Below are 16,345 nucleotides of genomic sequence, written 5' to 3' on the forward strand. Positions count from 1 at the left end.
ACATCAGACCTTTGCTATATTTTTTTTCAGAACTGTTTTAAGTTATTCACTTCACTCATTTAAATTTATGATATCTTTAATGAAAGAACACATAAAAATAATGGCGGTGGTGTGAACAAAACTTAGATGCAATGCTCAACAAACTGCACGTGCGCGCATATACACGTGTGTGCACGTGCATGCAGGCACACACGCAGATCCTCCTCCAGACCTAAAATGGCTGAGTTGCAGGATGTTGTTGCTTGGCGACCACACAGTATCTCCTCAGCCACAGAGTAATCTAAACAGTGATAGATATGCCCCCCTCAGCTTTGGGCATGGCCAGGACAAATATTAAAGGGCATGTTTATCTTTCTAGTATCCTACATTTTCATTTGAAGTCTGTTGTCACTTGCTTGATTTTGTCATCAATTAAATTTAGATTTTAGGGGAAAGAGTATTTGCAAAGCTACAGCTATTCATTTAAGAAAAGAGGTAGAAACAGGCTTCTTTCAGACTGAAAGCTAGTCCTGTTTCTATTAAGTCTATGTGCTGTGTCTACTCTGTTCTGGTACGACCTCCCAGTTGCGATCAGTCCCCCTTTCTTTCATTAAACACAAGCAGTTAATTAGCCCCAGCCTGTCCTCTTCCCTTCTGTCTGTCCCTTTTCAAGGTAGTAATGATGTCTAATTACCAGCAGCAGTGGGTTACTGCAACATCAGGCGCAAATCTCTCTCGCTGACAGCAAAGCTAGCCGCAAACCCTCAAACCTCAAACAGCTAGAATGATTCTTCCGTCTACTTGCAAATACCAAAAACAGTACTTTATTTCAGCCAAGATATGCCTTTGACTTTAAAATATTTTTTTTGTCTTGCTGGTGATTGTACTCCCGCTACTACAAGGAAAAACTCATTCTTAAGGAAGAAATAATTTGAGATGCGGAGAAACACATGATAAAAGGGGAACCTTTTATTTATTTTTTAACTTGTTGAAATGATGATTGGCTGTCTTTCAGGGAAGGCGGAGCCTATAATTCTATGAGAGGAGCAGCATAAAATTTTCATAAAGAGCAACAGAAGAGTTCATGAATTAAAAACCTCTTCAACATTTCAAAACAGGCTTGAATGAAGAGCAAAGCCCTTAAATACTACTACATGGAAACCACTATCTAAGAATATCACCTGATGAATTACATTTTCTCCCATAAATATATGAAATCTTTACTGAAAAGAGAAATATGTGTTACTTTAGTATTCACCCTGAAGTTGTTTTTCTGTTAGATGTCTTAGCAATAATTCTTTATCAACTCTGCAAAAATTTTTGAATGAAAATATCGGTATCTGAACATGTGAATTCTGATTTGAATTACTGGCATCCATATTTATCTTACTGCCTCTACAGCCATTACACAATTTGTGTTATTTACAATTTTTTGTTAATGTTTTCAAAGGGCACATCTGTTTATACATATAGTGGATATACCCAAAGTATAAATTGGACCAATTCATACAGGGTGGAAACTATCTGACAGGTAAATGCAGGAACCTGACTTTAATGTAAAAGGAATGAAAAACAAACCTCCCAGCTAGCATTTGTTATGAAAAACATATAGAATATTATTAAATATTTAGGTAAATATACTTTAAATTATTATTTTATTTATTCAATTAGCCCAGTGTTCCCCTAAAGGAGAATACATTCTTATGTTTTGAATTCTAATTTACTTTGTCTAACAATAAGTTATTTTTAAAAATCAGGTTAAGTTACTCCTGATACAAATGAATCAAAGCACTTAATTCTCTACAACAGACTTCTGCTCATCCAGATGTAAATAAACCTCAGTTCTAATCCAGACCCAGCTAGTTCTCATTATTTAGTAAAGCAAGACAGTAATCTCACCATTGTCTTTAGCAATGCCACGTTCAAAGAGAAGGCTGTATTTGTAGATCTACCTCCCAGAAAATTCCAACAACAGTACTTTTTGGAAAAAAAAACAGAACTTTCATGTGTGTTTCTGTTTCACCTTTATTTCCGTTTCCCGTTTTCCACATACATTCCAAAACAAACACACTTCCTTCAAACTACCCTTAACGAATCTCAGAAAACCACTAACTGGTTTTCCAAACCTAAAAGAGCGCTCCAAATAATCCTCTGAAAAACCTTCCATGCACAGATTTCCAATTGCATATACCTCCGTTTGAGACAGAAGAATAGCTTGCAAGACATCTCCTTTCTAGCATCCTCCAGGAACACTGCACGGGAAAGGGTTGCCAGTATGGGGGGTGGGGGAGCGGGTGGAACAGGAGCAAATGCTCAAGAAACCCCAAAGCCAGGCAAAAATGCAAAGGATGCCAGATACCCTCCCCCACCCCTACTCCAGGCGAGTACCCACCGTTCCATGACGGAGAAAGAGGTCTTATGGATCTGATCTGCAATCCTACTTGTAGCCCACAGTTCCCATCTTCTTAAAAAGGCAATCGACGCTGCTGCCGCTCGCCAGCCTCACAGCCTTCTGCCCTGTACACCAGGCTCTCAGTGCCCAGCACCTTGCTGCGCCTGGGCTTAGAGCTTTGTGGCCCTGAGACTAGAGCTATCCCAGAATGAGGAGCAAACACATATACCATTTGATTGCGCCCAAACCCATGTCTCTTTGTTGTTCATCATGTAGCGGCGGCTTTATTTGTGAAAGGGGGAAGTGAGGAAGGGAATGGGGGGCGGGGAGGAGGAATCTCCCGGACCTCATCCACAATCTAAATAGTCGTGGCAAGATCTCTGGGAGTGCTCTAGGCGATCGGATAACCTTGCGTCTCCCGGGCGGCGGTCTAACAATAAAACCGGATAGTGTCGGGGGGCGGGGGAGGGGGGAACCCCACATCTCTGACCAGCGCCACAATCGGGCTTTGTGCCAGTTAGGAGACACTGTAGACGATCGATCAGAATCGTCTATTATCAGAGCGTGCGTCTGGGGTTCCAGCGTGGCCTTTATGCTTGGTGGCAAAAGCGGGACACGCGCCAGGCGCCCAGCGAAGGACACGGGACAATGGCCCGACCCGAGGACGCTGGAGGCCGCCCGACCCGGGGATGGAAGCTCCAGGAGCGGGTTCAGAAGCCTGGGAGGCGAGGAGGGCGGCGAGCTCTGGTGGTGCGCTGCCGCTTTAAAATAAAGGACCACAAAGACTCCACCGTGGGGGAAACGCGCCTGGCTCATGCGAGTGGGGACGACTTGGGGAGGGGGGTTGAGAAAGGTGGGGGGCACACGAGCCAACGGTGGCTCACGGCTCCCCCTTTCTCCCCCCTCTCTCTCCCCTCCCCGCCGGCTGCTCCCGCAGACAAATAACAGAGGAAGGGGAGTCACTCACCGTGGTCTTGACCGGCACGTAAAGCACTTGCTTGGCGCAGCCGCCGCCCCCGCGGACCTCGTCCGGCTGGCCCAGCTGGAAGCCCTTCGATTTGACCCAGAATTTAAATTTGGCGTTGTCCGTGGAGCTCGACTCGGAGCCGTTGAGGAGCTGGACGATCCGCTCGTATTTCTTACGGGTCACCGTCTTGGTCTTGCCTGAGTCCCCGTAAGTCCTGAGGCACCAGTCCTGGAACTGGCGGTACATGTCGCGCTCGCTCTCCATGTTCCCCGTTCCCGGCCGTTGGCTGGATGCTCCCAGCGCACTTCGCACCTGTTCACCCCGGGCTCATGAAAAATGCGGCCACGGCCACGATGTAGGGACGCGAGGTCCCGGCCGCCGCCGGAGCCTGCCTCGGGTGGGGGGAGGAACGGGGAGAGGGGAGGAGGGTCCGGTTGGGCACCAGCAATCAATGCCCCGTGCTACCAAGTCTCTGGTTCATTCGTAATTGCAACGGATGTCTCGGACGCTGGTCTCGGACGCTTTTCTCGTCCTCTTAGTGATGGGTCTCTTTAATATTGTGTGATTAGGACCATCCCAACAGCATCTGGCCCAGAGGAGCTGGGTTTTAAATAATTAAAATCCCATTCCTTGGTTTATTAAAAATCCCAATATTGACTTGGGGTGGTCCCTGGACGCTTCACCCCGGGGCTGTGTCCGGGGCAAGGCAGGTGGAGCGCCGCGCCGCCTCCCAGCGCGCGCCCCAGAAGCTTCCCTGGCCGCTGGCCCCACCGTGCAGGAGCGAGGGCTGAGCTTCTCTCGAAAGCAGCCGCCCGGCCGAGCGCCTGTGAGCCCCGAAGGGCACCCGGGTCCCCGGGCTCTCCTTCCTCCAGGGTCCCGTTACGCTTCGACCTTCCCTGCGTGGGGCGTTAAGGGACTAGAAAGAGAGAAAGTTCTTACCTGTCATGTTGTTAAGCCTATCAAATCCTGCTACACAGGAAATCATTAAGGTATTTTTTTTTTAATGGTTTAAAATGTCATTTCTTCATATGCATTTAGGCTAAATTCCAATCCTGCAGGTAGGTTCCAGGAGTTAAGTCCCAGAATTAACAAAACATTCGTGGATATTTGGCCATAGTTTTATAGGAAAGGCTGTGATACCCCAAACAGATAGCCGCTCCAGGGGGATGTGGGTAAACGAAGGCAGGCCGCGGGCGGCGGGTCTCCCGGATAATGACGGGGTCCCCAGACAGGACTCCTCTGGTTTCTGCTGGACTGGGTACAAGGCATAGAAGTAAGTTTATAATACAGATGCTTACAACCCTTTGCATGAAATTAAAATATACAGAGAAATTATTTTCCCCTTGCTTGGTTACAGTTTGCAGTTCACACAGGAGGTTTCGTATGTCTATTTTCCCCCTGCCACGTCATGGACACCCCTCCACTGCTCAGAGTAGCCAAATATGAGTTCCTCTGGACGATTTTCTCAAGCAAATGAAATCGGCGGCTTCTCCATTCAGGATTTCCACCCGTTGGTTACAGAGCTGGAAATAGGGGAGTTCCCATCCTCCTCGCGCTGCGTGCGATTGCGGCCGCTCCTCTTTATTCTACTCTCTGCGGAGGCCCGCGCCCGTCCCGGGAGGCGGCTCTGCCCGGAAGGCGGCCCGACCAGTGCCCCGCGCCTGGTCCGCGTCCTAGCCCACCTTCGCCCCTCGTCGTCGTCTCCCAGACGAAAGCCCCGAATGGGAACGCTGAGTGTTTGTACCCACTGCGCCGCAGCTGGTCCCGGCACTTGCAAAATGGTCAGTGGCTCCTGCTCGGCCAGGCTGAGTGCGTGCGTGTGTGTGAGCAAGGGAGCGAGGGTGTGCGGTGTGCGGGGGGGTGGGGGGGTGCGCTGTGTGTGCGCGCGTCTCCGGGAAGGTCTCGCGGCGGCTGGAGCCGGGACTGACAGCCCGGGCGGAGCGCGAGCAGCTCCACACACTAAACCTCTCGCCTCTCCCCTCACCCCTACCCCTCCCACTCCCCTCTCCTCCCACCCCCCCCCCCCTCCCTGGCCTCTTCCAAGCTCTCTGATTGGCCAATGGGACAAAAGTTTCTGTGGAGACGGCTGGGCGCTGACGTCACGGGCAGAATTGTCCCATTTAGGGATCCCGGGGGCAGTGCGCATGCTGCAGGCTGCAGGTTAGAGGCAGGAGGAGGTAGCAGCGGGCGCGGCGGCAGCCAGGTGGCGGAAAGGAGCACTCAGCATCCAGGTGGGGGGACGACTCCAGCAGGGTTTCCATGGAGATTCCTCTGGGTCTAGCCTAAAAACAGCAGATCAGCTGACACCATTAGCTCAGGACCTAATTACTGCTTATTGGAGCAACAAATGAGGGAGAGGGCCAGCTGCAAAGGAAGAGTTTTTATTTCCCCCCCCCCCCCTCCCCGCCCCATCTCCTCCTTTCTCCCCTCTCTGTCGCTCTTGAGTCCCGGGTGAATTCTCATTAACTTGCAAGATTCCTGCAACAACAGCTACCCTTCTCCAGAGGCCACCCTGACTGCTTTTATTCTTTTTATTTCTTTATTTTGTTTTTTAAAAAATGCTAAAACAAATCCGTTGTCCTGAGTCCTTGAATTTTTGCCCAGTAAATACTAGACCAGTAGAGCTCAGAGTCCACTAATACAAGTGACAAGTGGATCTAATATGGGGGGGGGGGGGGGGTGGTGGCAGGAAGGAAAAAACACTTTAAATTAGGTATTTATCTTTAGGCCTTTCACATTTAAAAATTTTTGTTAGTATCTTAAATAGATATGTGGACTAAGCAATCAGAAGCATATTTTGAATCACTCTCATAAGTGATATACCTCACAAGAACACTATTAAAAGTTTATCTAGTGGCATCAGAGATAGAGGGTAATTCCAAGTTGGGAGATCTAGATTGCGTTGTATGTTGGTGAAATGTTTCCTAGAAGATTCTGGAAGTATAGTTGATCCTGGGGTGGTCATTCATTCAAGAGTAAGCTGGTTCTATAGAGTTCACTTTTTCTTATGGTTAAAACTTAATTCACAATTTCAGAATTCTTTTTAGTAGCTCTTTCATCTGAAAAAGTCACCTCTTCTCCTCTAAGCCTCATTCAAGTACTTTCGGAACTATAAAGCCTTCTTCTTTCCTTGACTACTCAATTTAAAACAGTCTGTCTCTCTATGCTCCTCTGCAGAAGTGTCTTTCAACCATTTTTTTAACCTTGTCTCATAGTAAAGCATATACGTTACACTTCATACAGCTGTCCTCCAAAAATGTTATGAAAAAATTTACTGCATGGAATACACACTGATATCTACCCCATTTTCTCCTATTATTATTATTATTATTATCATTAGTATTACTACTACTATTACTACTCTTTGGTAATAGTAGTAACTCAATAAACGGTCTTAACCCAATAAATTTATAAAACAGCAAAGGATGCCTGGCAACCTATAGTGTGGAAAACCTTGTTTTAGATCATATGAGCTATACCACTCCTTATACAACATAGTTTCACATGAGTATGTTTGTTCAAATAGAATCTTGATTGGGAAACCCTTGAGAGTTTAGATTTTCTTGTGTTCTGAGTAACTCCACCACAGTGAACAATGCACATAGTAAATGCTTAGTAAATATATACTGAGTTAATAAAGGGAAGGGAAAGAGAGGAAAGGAAGAAATAAGCAGGAAGCACAATCCTTAGCCATTCCTGTTGGCTTTTGCTGGGTAGTGTTTGGTTCCCGCTTAATGAGATACCAAGGTCTTACGATGCACTGCGTTCATTATATTTATGATTATACTTGGCATTCTAATGTATGGAAAATAAAACACTATAGATATAAAGAATTCATAGTATACAAGCAAATATGTCACCAACACCCAGCTGTGTTAGCTAGATTTGGTATAAAAGCAAAAAATAAAATAAATAAGAAAGAAAAAAACACATAAAGATTAAACAATTATAGAAGGTGCATTTTTTTAGAAGGAAAAAGTAAATCACTATGGAAAGAATATTCACACTGGGCTAAAGAAGTCCTAGAGTCCTAGGACTTTTAGGGCCAAGCTTCTCAGAGCCATGAAGATTCTCATGCCTCCAGTGAAAACTAAAGTGTGCTCTGTTCTATACTTATACTCTTTATTAATTGTACGATCTAAATCAACTTTTTTTTTTTAACCATATCTTTCCTACTTAAGGGCACACGCACCTGAAAAATCTAAAATGCGCTTCAGCGACTCACTCTAGACTCATTTCTCTCCTTTTTGCTTTTCTAGAACCAAGTCTTCCTAGCTCCACCTGGAGGGTCATATTGACCCTTTCTTTCAGCTATATGATTCATCTGACAGGCTGCTTGGAATTTAATTTGGCATTTCCCCAAGATACATTATTCAGATTTGCCTCTCTACAGAGCATATCTCTCCAAAAAGAGACTTTTCACCCCCATATCTGAACACCAGTTCCTAATCCCTGCTCAGCGTCCTGTCTGCTATTTATAGGGAGAGAAAATCAGAAGGCATTTTATCAGAAAATAATATTTTCATTAAAGATAGTCCAAATTATCCAAATTTTGACCTACGATAAACATGATTTTGTTATGAAAGAAAAATTTCTTCCAACTTCAGGGTCAGTTTGTGTATGACATTTTTAAAAATATGGATCTGCCCCTCCCCTGCTCCTGCTCTCGCTCTCTCTCTCCCTCAAAATAAATAAATAAACCTAAAAAAAACAACAACAGAGTACCTGGGTGGCTCAGTTAAGTGTCCGACTTCAGCTCAGATCATGGTCTCACTGTTCTGAGTTGGAGAGCCCGCTTCATTTCCTCTGCCTCCCTGTCTCTCTCTGCCCCTTCCCCACACACGTGCACACACACACACACGCATGCACTCAAAATCCCTCTCTCTCTCAAAAATAAAAACATTTAAAAATAACATAAAAATCTGGAAAATCTTATATTTTAATATCAATCACAAATGTTTATGCAACACCACATATTCATTAGCAAAATGTTATAATCCAAACAACATATAACCTGTAACCTGTGTTCCAAGAGTAAAAGAAACTTCATCACATAATTATGCTTTTATTCAACAAATATTTACTGAGCACCAATTACTCTGATAGGCTTTAAGTTTCAAGCAGCCAACAGGGCATGTTTACATGCATTGTACCCATCTAATGGGACTTAAATTTTTCTCAGGAAAACAGAAAATAAGGAAGTAAATAGCACTTGAGGTGAATGCCAGGAGGGGGGGAAATAGTGCTGTCATAGAAAACAATGGCAGAGTGGAGGGACCTGGTAACTCAGGGAAGATCTCTGAGTAGGTGATGTTTATCCTGAGACCTGAAGGATACAAAGGAAGCAACCATCTGAAGAGCCAGGAAGGGGAACTATAGGCACAGCGCAGAAGTCCTACCGCAAGAGTTAGTGGCACATTCGAGGAATAGAAAGAAGGCCAATGCAACTGGAGCTTACTGAGTTTGGGAGGGAAAATAGGGGAATGAAGGTCTGAGTAGTCTTCTGTGGCCAGATCTTGTGGGACAGTGCTTGCCAGGATAAAGGGTTTGCATTATATTATTGATCCAGCAGAAAATTAATAAAGGATTTAAAGCAGGAGAATTATGTGACGTGATAGGCATGTGTATGTTTCTCTGGCCAAATGGAAGGAGAATGGATTGGAAGAGAGCAAGTGTGGAAGCAAGAAGACCAGTTAGGAAACTTGCAGTAGTTCCAGTGGCTTCGGTGAGGTATCACTGCGATAGATTAGGAAGGTAGCAGTTGAGGTAGACGTGATGGGTGGCAGATAGGTTTTAAAGATAGGGCTCGCTGAGGGATTGCATGTGGCAGGTGAGGGAAAAGACTGAGTCAAGGATGACCATATGGCTTCTGGCTTTTGTAGTACGGCTTGTGAGGCCATTGACTTAGAGAGGGGTGTTTGAGGAGGAACAGATTGGAGTTGGAGGCTGAGGTAGGAGCAGAAGTAGGTTGATGTAGAGAGGCAGGAAGAAAGAATTTAATTTCAGAGAAGTTAAATTTGAAATACCAGGAGAGTTGTTCATGTAGGCATTTGAATATAGAAGCTTGAACTACAGAGAAAAGTCTGGGCTGAAGATATAAATACAGGGATTTTAAAGCCATAAGAATGAATGACATCACCTCTACCCACACTCCTCCATCCCCTAAAAGGAAACACCTTCATCTTTAGATATTGATTTTTTATAAACTAATACTCCATGGCTAAAATAGAATGTCAGGTACTGAACAGCAGAAATTGGCTTCTTTTGCTACAACACATAATGGGAAAATCTGAGAAATATAGCAAAGCCATTGGATCAATCCTTGACTCTTCCCAAATTGTTAGTGAGTTCCAAAATTGATGGGGCTTTAAAAATCCTCTAAAATTTAAAAAAGGAAAACTAGAAAACATTGGATTAGTCCTCTTCTAGATTAGATCAGGAGCTGGAGGTGGGCCAAAATAGGAATCTAAAATTTGAGCATGGCCTGTGAGCAAATCTATCATTGAATGGATCGAATAGGGATTTGGGTTACTTGAGTTGAGTCCATAAGAGAATTTGAGCCCTTTAGCTGTACTAGAGATTGTGATAGATATGACTTGTCACTTTGAAACCTGGAAGTTCTGAACAACATTATGTATTCAAATGCTTAACAGTCCATTAATAACTCTTCCAGGGACAGGAATTTGTGAAGGAAGCAAATGGCCAACTCAATCAGCAACTTCATTAACATATAGCATGGTAACTTTGCAAAATAAAGCAAAAACAAAGCCAGAAATGTACAGCTCCTGTGGATAGAGAAATTGGGGACTACATAAAAAGAGTCACAAGTGGGGCCCCTGGGTGGCTCAGTCAGTGAAGCATCCAACTTTGGCTCAGGTCATGATCTCAAGGTCCCTGAGTTCAAGCCCCGTGTCGGGCTCTGTGCTGACAGCTTGGAGCCTGGAGCCTGCTTCGGATTCCGTGTCTCCCTCTCTCTCTGACCCCACCCCCCCATTCATGGTCTGTCTCTCTCTGTCTCAAAAACAAATAAATATTTTCTAAAAATTAAAAAAAAAAAAAGAGTCGCAAGTCTGATTTTACTAGTTGACTTCCATCTATTGACTCTTCTCCCAGATAATTTTGAAAACAGTCTATCTTTAATATGCTATAGCTGTCCTTTGGTCCAGAAAAGAAATGCTTTTGAGAGAGTTAAAATAGTGTCCTGATCTTTATAGCTGTCATTACTAAGACGCTGAAAATATTTCTTTCTATTTGTAAGCTATAGTATCAGTATCTTTATTCCATTTTCTAACTTAAAGGAAAAAAAAAAAGTATAGAAATTTAATGTTTGTTGTTCAGCCCCAAATTGACTGATATTTATGCCTGGTATGATCATCATTAACCATGATACACTGGGAAGAAGTTTATTTCTATAAATACTAAAGTGTGCACACTAAGGACAAATTAGATTGGACAACCTAATGGATTCGCTGAATTTCTCTTTAATCCCTACCTTTGACATCTTTGTACAAGCAAGTCCATGGCGCAGTCAGTTCTTACATTGTGATAGCCACATATGGATTCATTCAACATTCATCCACCCAACATTTTCATCTAGCTGTTATAACTATGATAAAGCCCAAAGTTAACAGTCTGGTGTTCATGTCCCTTGTATAAGAGAAGAAAATACATTTTTTCTGGCCCCAAATATTGCTTTATTTCCCACTAGCCATATGGCTTGTCTTTTCTTCCAAAATGTATGTCTTAAAACAGTAATCCACATATTCATCTTCAACTCAGTGGACAGTACTATTGTAGAATTTCTACATTATTTTTAGAATAGTTATTCTGTCATAGGAAATAAAAACTCTTTGGGAGAGAGGGAGCAATTCCTTCTCCAATCCCTTCTGCCCAATTCCCATTATACTTTTCCAGATTTCCAGTTTTTTATTCTGATATCTGTTGAGTCAACCAGTTAATATCTTAACCATCATCATCTAACCTTTATATCTTATTTATAATACATTATTAATCCTTCTAGGATATTTCTCTAACTTGCAGAGTAAAAGTGACAAGACACAAAGATTTCTTGGCTAAAACCACAGACTATAAATAGTTTTCACAGGGGAGACATCTAAGTTCAAACATCAGAATATATAAAATAGCTGTAACAATGTTAAAATATTGTCCTTTGGAAAGAAGAAGCCGAAGGAATAGCTACCCTTAGTTTCTCTGGGACTATCTCATAGGCATTGAAAAAGCAAGACAGAAAAAAAAGTTCTAGATTTTTCTTTTCTTTTATCTGTTAAAATGGACATCTCCCAAGTTTTTAGGAAACTCTTTAATTAGGTTTCTTGATCAAAAAGGAGCACAGTCAGAGTTTCCAAATTTTTACCTTCTTTTTATAGTTTATATTAGTTTAGAAATAAAAGTCAAAAATGCAAAAATACCTCTGGCAATTCAATGTAAACTGTCCACTTGGGTCATCCTGCTGGCCTGGAAAAGCAGAGCACCAGCACGGGAGTGACATAATTCCATTTATTAATGAATTGTGATTTTTTAGCTCGAGCTAAATAAATAAGAAGAATTTCTTTTTTTTTTTTAACATTTATTTATTTTTGAGACAGAGAGAGACAGAGCATGAACAGGGGAGGGGCAGAGAGAGAGGGAGACACAGAATCCGAAACAGGCTCCAGGCTCTGAGCTGTCAGCACAGAGCCCGATGCAGGGCTCGAACTCACGGACCGCAAGATTGTGACCTGAGCCGAAGTCGGCCGCTTAACCGACTGAGCCACCCAGGCGCCCCAATAAGAAGAATTTCAAGAACAAAATGGATTTCAGCTTTTAGTGCTATGGCTAACTAGAAACTAAGAGAACGTTCTTCAAGAAAACAACTCAAGAATGCATAATGGGTAAGTTTGAATGCATGACTAGGTTCACAGGATGTGTAGAAAGCATCTCCCTCTCCATACCCCCCAAAAGATTCTATTGAAAATGGTACAGTGAGCAGTCAACACACCTAAAGCACTAGATTATCTTATGAGCAAACTAAAAACCAACATTGCAGCAGGAAGACTCATCTGGCTGCTGATCAGGATGACAGTGCTGGGTCTGTGTATAAAACTCCTGTATTAAGCCAGAAACGGGTCCTTGAAGGATGCCTTGCCACTTAGCTCATAGTAAAAGTAAATATAAATTCTCCATAGGAAAAAACACCCACAATTTGAGCAACTAGGCTTATCTCAGATTAAGATCTACCAGATATGAGCATATAATTAGAAATGGCCAAGTACAAGAAGAACAAATATCATCTTTAAAAGCCAGCATAAGTAACAACAAAAGTAAACTTCCAAAGATTTTATACAGAAACAGATAAAATTAATCTCTGGTAGGTGAAGTCAGGATAGTAGTTACTTTGGTTGTAGGGACTGGTAGAGGACACTAAGAGGTTTTTAAAAATGCTGGTAACATCCTGTTTCCTAACGTCTCTGCTAATTACACAGGTGGTTTATTTTGTGAAAATCCATTCATTTATAAACTTGTCATTAGTGCACTTTTCCCTGTATATATTAACCTTCAATTAAGAAATTTACTTTTAAAAAGCAATAAACATGCAAACTGTGTAGAGCAATGGCTAACAATATTTTTTAAAGTACAATTGATATGCTAAGAAAGAAGGCAATTAATGCTTAATTAAAACCAGAAAGACAGAAAAACTAACACACATACACAAAAAATTAGCACAAAAAATGCTGAAAAGATATAAACCTGATAGATATTAATCCAATGATAATCACTTTAAATGTGAATGGTCTAAATATGCCAATTAAAAGCCAGAGAATGTCAGAATGGATTACAAAATAAGACCCAATTGTATGCTGTCTACAAGATGGGGTTTAAATATGAGTTCATATTGAATAATAGTAAAGGAATGGAGATAAATATAACATGTTGCCATAATCAAAAGCTGATTTGTGTTAACTTTGAACAGTGCAACTTCAGAACAATAAAAATCAGGGATAAAGGGGAGCATATGTAATGATAAAGGGATCACTTTTCCAATTACACATAACAACCCTTAATGCACATACACCTACCATCAGAAACTGTCAGGCAAAAACTGATAGAACTGTAAAGAAGAAATGAAGAGACCTATTGGTATAGTTGAGACTTCAACAGTTCTTTGCCAGTATATAAAGCAAGCAAAAAATCAGTGAAGATAGAGATGGCTTGAACAGCATTATCACTCAACTTGACCTAAGTGAGATTTATAGAACACTATTCAACAACAGCAGAATGCAAATTATTCTTTTTTTTTTTTAGTTTGTATTTAAATTCTAGTTAGTTAAGTGTAATATTGGTTTCAGGAGTAGAGTTTAGTGATTCATCGCTTACCTATAACACCCAGTGCTCATCACCAAAAGTACCTCCCTTAATACCCATCACCCATTTAGCCCATCCCCCCATCCTCCTCCCCTCCAGCAACCCTCAGTTTGTTCTCTATAATTAAAAGTCTCTTGGGGCACCCGGGTGGCTCAGTCTGTTAAGGGTCTGACTTGGGCTCAGGTCATGATCTCACAGATCTTGGGTTCGAGCCCCCATGTGGGGCTCTGTGCTGACAGCCCAGAGCCTGGAGCCTGCTTCAGATTCTGTGTCTCCCTCTCTCTCTGCCCCTCTCCTGCTCGTTCTCTCTCTATCTCTCTCTCTCTCAAAAATAAACATTAAAAAATATTTTTTAAAAAGTCTTTCATGATTTGCCTCCCTCTATTCCCCCCCCCCCCAATGTTCTTCTGTTTGGTTTCTTAAATTCCACATATGAATGAAATCATGTGGCATTCACCTTTCTCTGACTTACTAAGCTTAGTAAGTAATACATACCTAATACATATTTAATACACATAATACACTCTAGCTCCATCCACATCATTGCAAATGGCAAAATTTCATTTGTTTTGATGGGTAATATTCCATAGTGTGTGTGTGTGTGTGTGTGTGTGTGTGTGTGTGTGTGTGTATCTATACACACACACACACACACACACCACATCTTCTTTATCCATTCATCAGTCGATAGATGTTTGGGCTCTTTCCATAATTTAGCTATTGTTGATAGTGCTGCTCTAAACATTGGGGTGCATGTGCCCCTTTGAGTCAATATTTATATATCCTTTGTAAATACCTAGTATTGAAATTGCTGGATTACAAGGTAGTTCTATTTTTAACTTTTTGAGGAAACTTCATACTGTTTTCTATAATGACTGCACCAGATAGAATACACATTCTTCTTAAACTCACATGGAATAGTTATCAAGGTATACCACATTCTGGGCCAAACAACCAAACTTACAAATTTATAAGAATAGAGATATACAAAATATGTCCTCAAACCACATGGATTTGAGGGGTGCCTGGGTGGCTCAGTCGGTTGGACGTCCAACTTCAGCCCAGGTCATGATCTCACAGCTCGTAGGTTTGAGCCCCACATCAGGCTCTGTGCTGACAGCTCAGAGCCTGGAGCCTGCTTCAGATTCTGTGTCTCTCTTTCTCTCTGCCCCTAACCCACTCGCATTCTGTCTCTCTCTCTCTCTCTAAAATAAACATTAAAAAAAATTTAAACCACATGGAAGTGAATTAGAAATCAATAACAGAGAGCTAGAAAACCCCCAAATTTGGGAGATTTAACAAAATACTTATAAATAACAGATGAGTTCAAGAAAAATTTTTAAAGTTTTTTTTAAACTAAATGAAAATAAAATTATATCTCATCAGAATTTGTGGGATGCAGTAAAAGCAGCGCATAGAGGGAAATTTATAGCATTAAGTACAAACACTAGAAAAGAAGAAAATTCTAAAATCAATAACCTACTTTCCACCTTAGAAAACTAAGAAAGAATCACAAATTAAGCAAAAACAACAAGAAGAAAGGACATAACACAAAATTAGAGCAAAAATCAATGAAATTGCAAATAGGAAAACAGTGAAGAAATTCAACAAACCAAACACTGGTTCTTTGGAAAATGGAATAAAAGCAATAAACCTCCAGAAGATTAACCAAGAAAAATACAAGACATAAGTTACCAAATTCAAATATGGAAGAGAGGTCATTATACTTATCACATGTACATTAAAAGGATAATAAAGGAATACTATAAACAACCACATGCCCAGACATTTGATAACTTAAAGTGGATCCATTCCTTGTTAGACAAAAACTACCAAAGCTTACACAAGGAAAAATAGATAATCTAAATAGACTTATATGTATTAAAGAAATGGATCAATAATTAATAACTTTCCAAAAGAGAAAGCACCAGCCCCAGCTGGTTGCACTGGTAAATTCTATTGAATTCTATTTAAGGAAGAAGTGATCCCAACTCTACAATCTCTTCTTAAAACTAGAAGGGAAAAAGGGCACCTGGGTGGTTCAGTGGGTTAAGCATCTGACTTCAGCTCAGGTCATGATGTCCCGGTCCTTGAGTTCCAGCCCTGGGGCTGACAGCTCAGAGCCTGGAGCCTGTTTTGGATTCTGTGTCTCCGTCACTCTCTCTGCCTCTCTCTCTCTCTCTCAATCTCTCAAAAATAAATAAACATTTAAAAAAAATTTTTTAAAACCTAGAAGATAAAAGAATTCCTAACTCATTTTATGAGGCCATTACTACATCAATGTCAAAATTAGACAATGACATCTCTGGAAAGAAAACCTAGAGACCAATGATATCTCATGAACATGGATGTAAATATCCCCAACAAAATATTAGCAGTTGCATACTACAATATGTAAAACAATTATACACCACAATCAAGTGGAACTTACTCCACATATGGAAGGTTGGATCTACGTTAGAAAATCAATCATTGTTATTCATCACACATCAAGAGGTTAACAAAGAAAAATCATGTAACCATGTTAATTGATACAGATAAAACAAAACCCAACCCCCATTTTAATAAAATCTCTCAGCTAATTTGGAATAAATGAAACTTTGTCTGCTTGATACAGAACATCTACAAAACCCTTAAAGCTAACA

The 16,345-nt window shown here is 41.6% G+C and overlaps 1 protein-coding gene across 5 annotated transcripts in view; it reads right to left on the bottom strand.

The window, feature by feature from the left end:
- Positions 1 to 5,324, bottom strand: part of NOL4 (nucleolar protein 4) — a 429,971-nt gene extending 424,647 nt beyond the window's left edge. For 4 of the 5 annotated variants that reach the window (XR_009604343.2, XM_060613568.3, XM_060613567.3 and 1 more), the window contains exon 1: positions 3,339 to 5,324. Coding sequence is in view for 3 of the 5 variants with exons in the window: in XM_060613568.3 (XP_060469551.1) it covers positions 3,339 to 3,602 (264 nt within the window). In the remaining 2 variants the exon portion in view is untranslated. Of the gene's footprint in view, positions 1 to 2,371; positions 2,750 to 3,338 lie in introns of those variants that run through there. The other variant, XM_060613569.3, reaches the window with a different exon arrangement.
- Positions 5,325 to 16,345: the final 11,021 nt, after the last annotated feature.

The sequence above is a fragment of the Panthera onca genome, chromosome D3 (assembly GCF_046562875.1).
Source record: "Panthera onca isolate mPanOnc1 chromosome D3, mPanOnc1 haplotype 2, whole genome shotgun sequence".
Classification (NCBI taxonomy): domain Eukaryota; kingdom Metazoa; phylum Chordata; class Mammalia; order Carnivora; family Felidae; genus Panthera; species Panthera onca.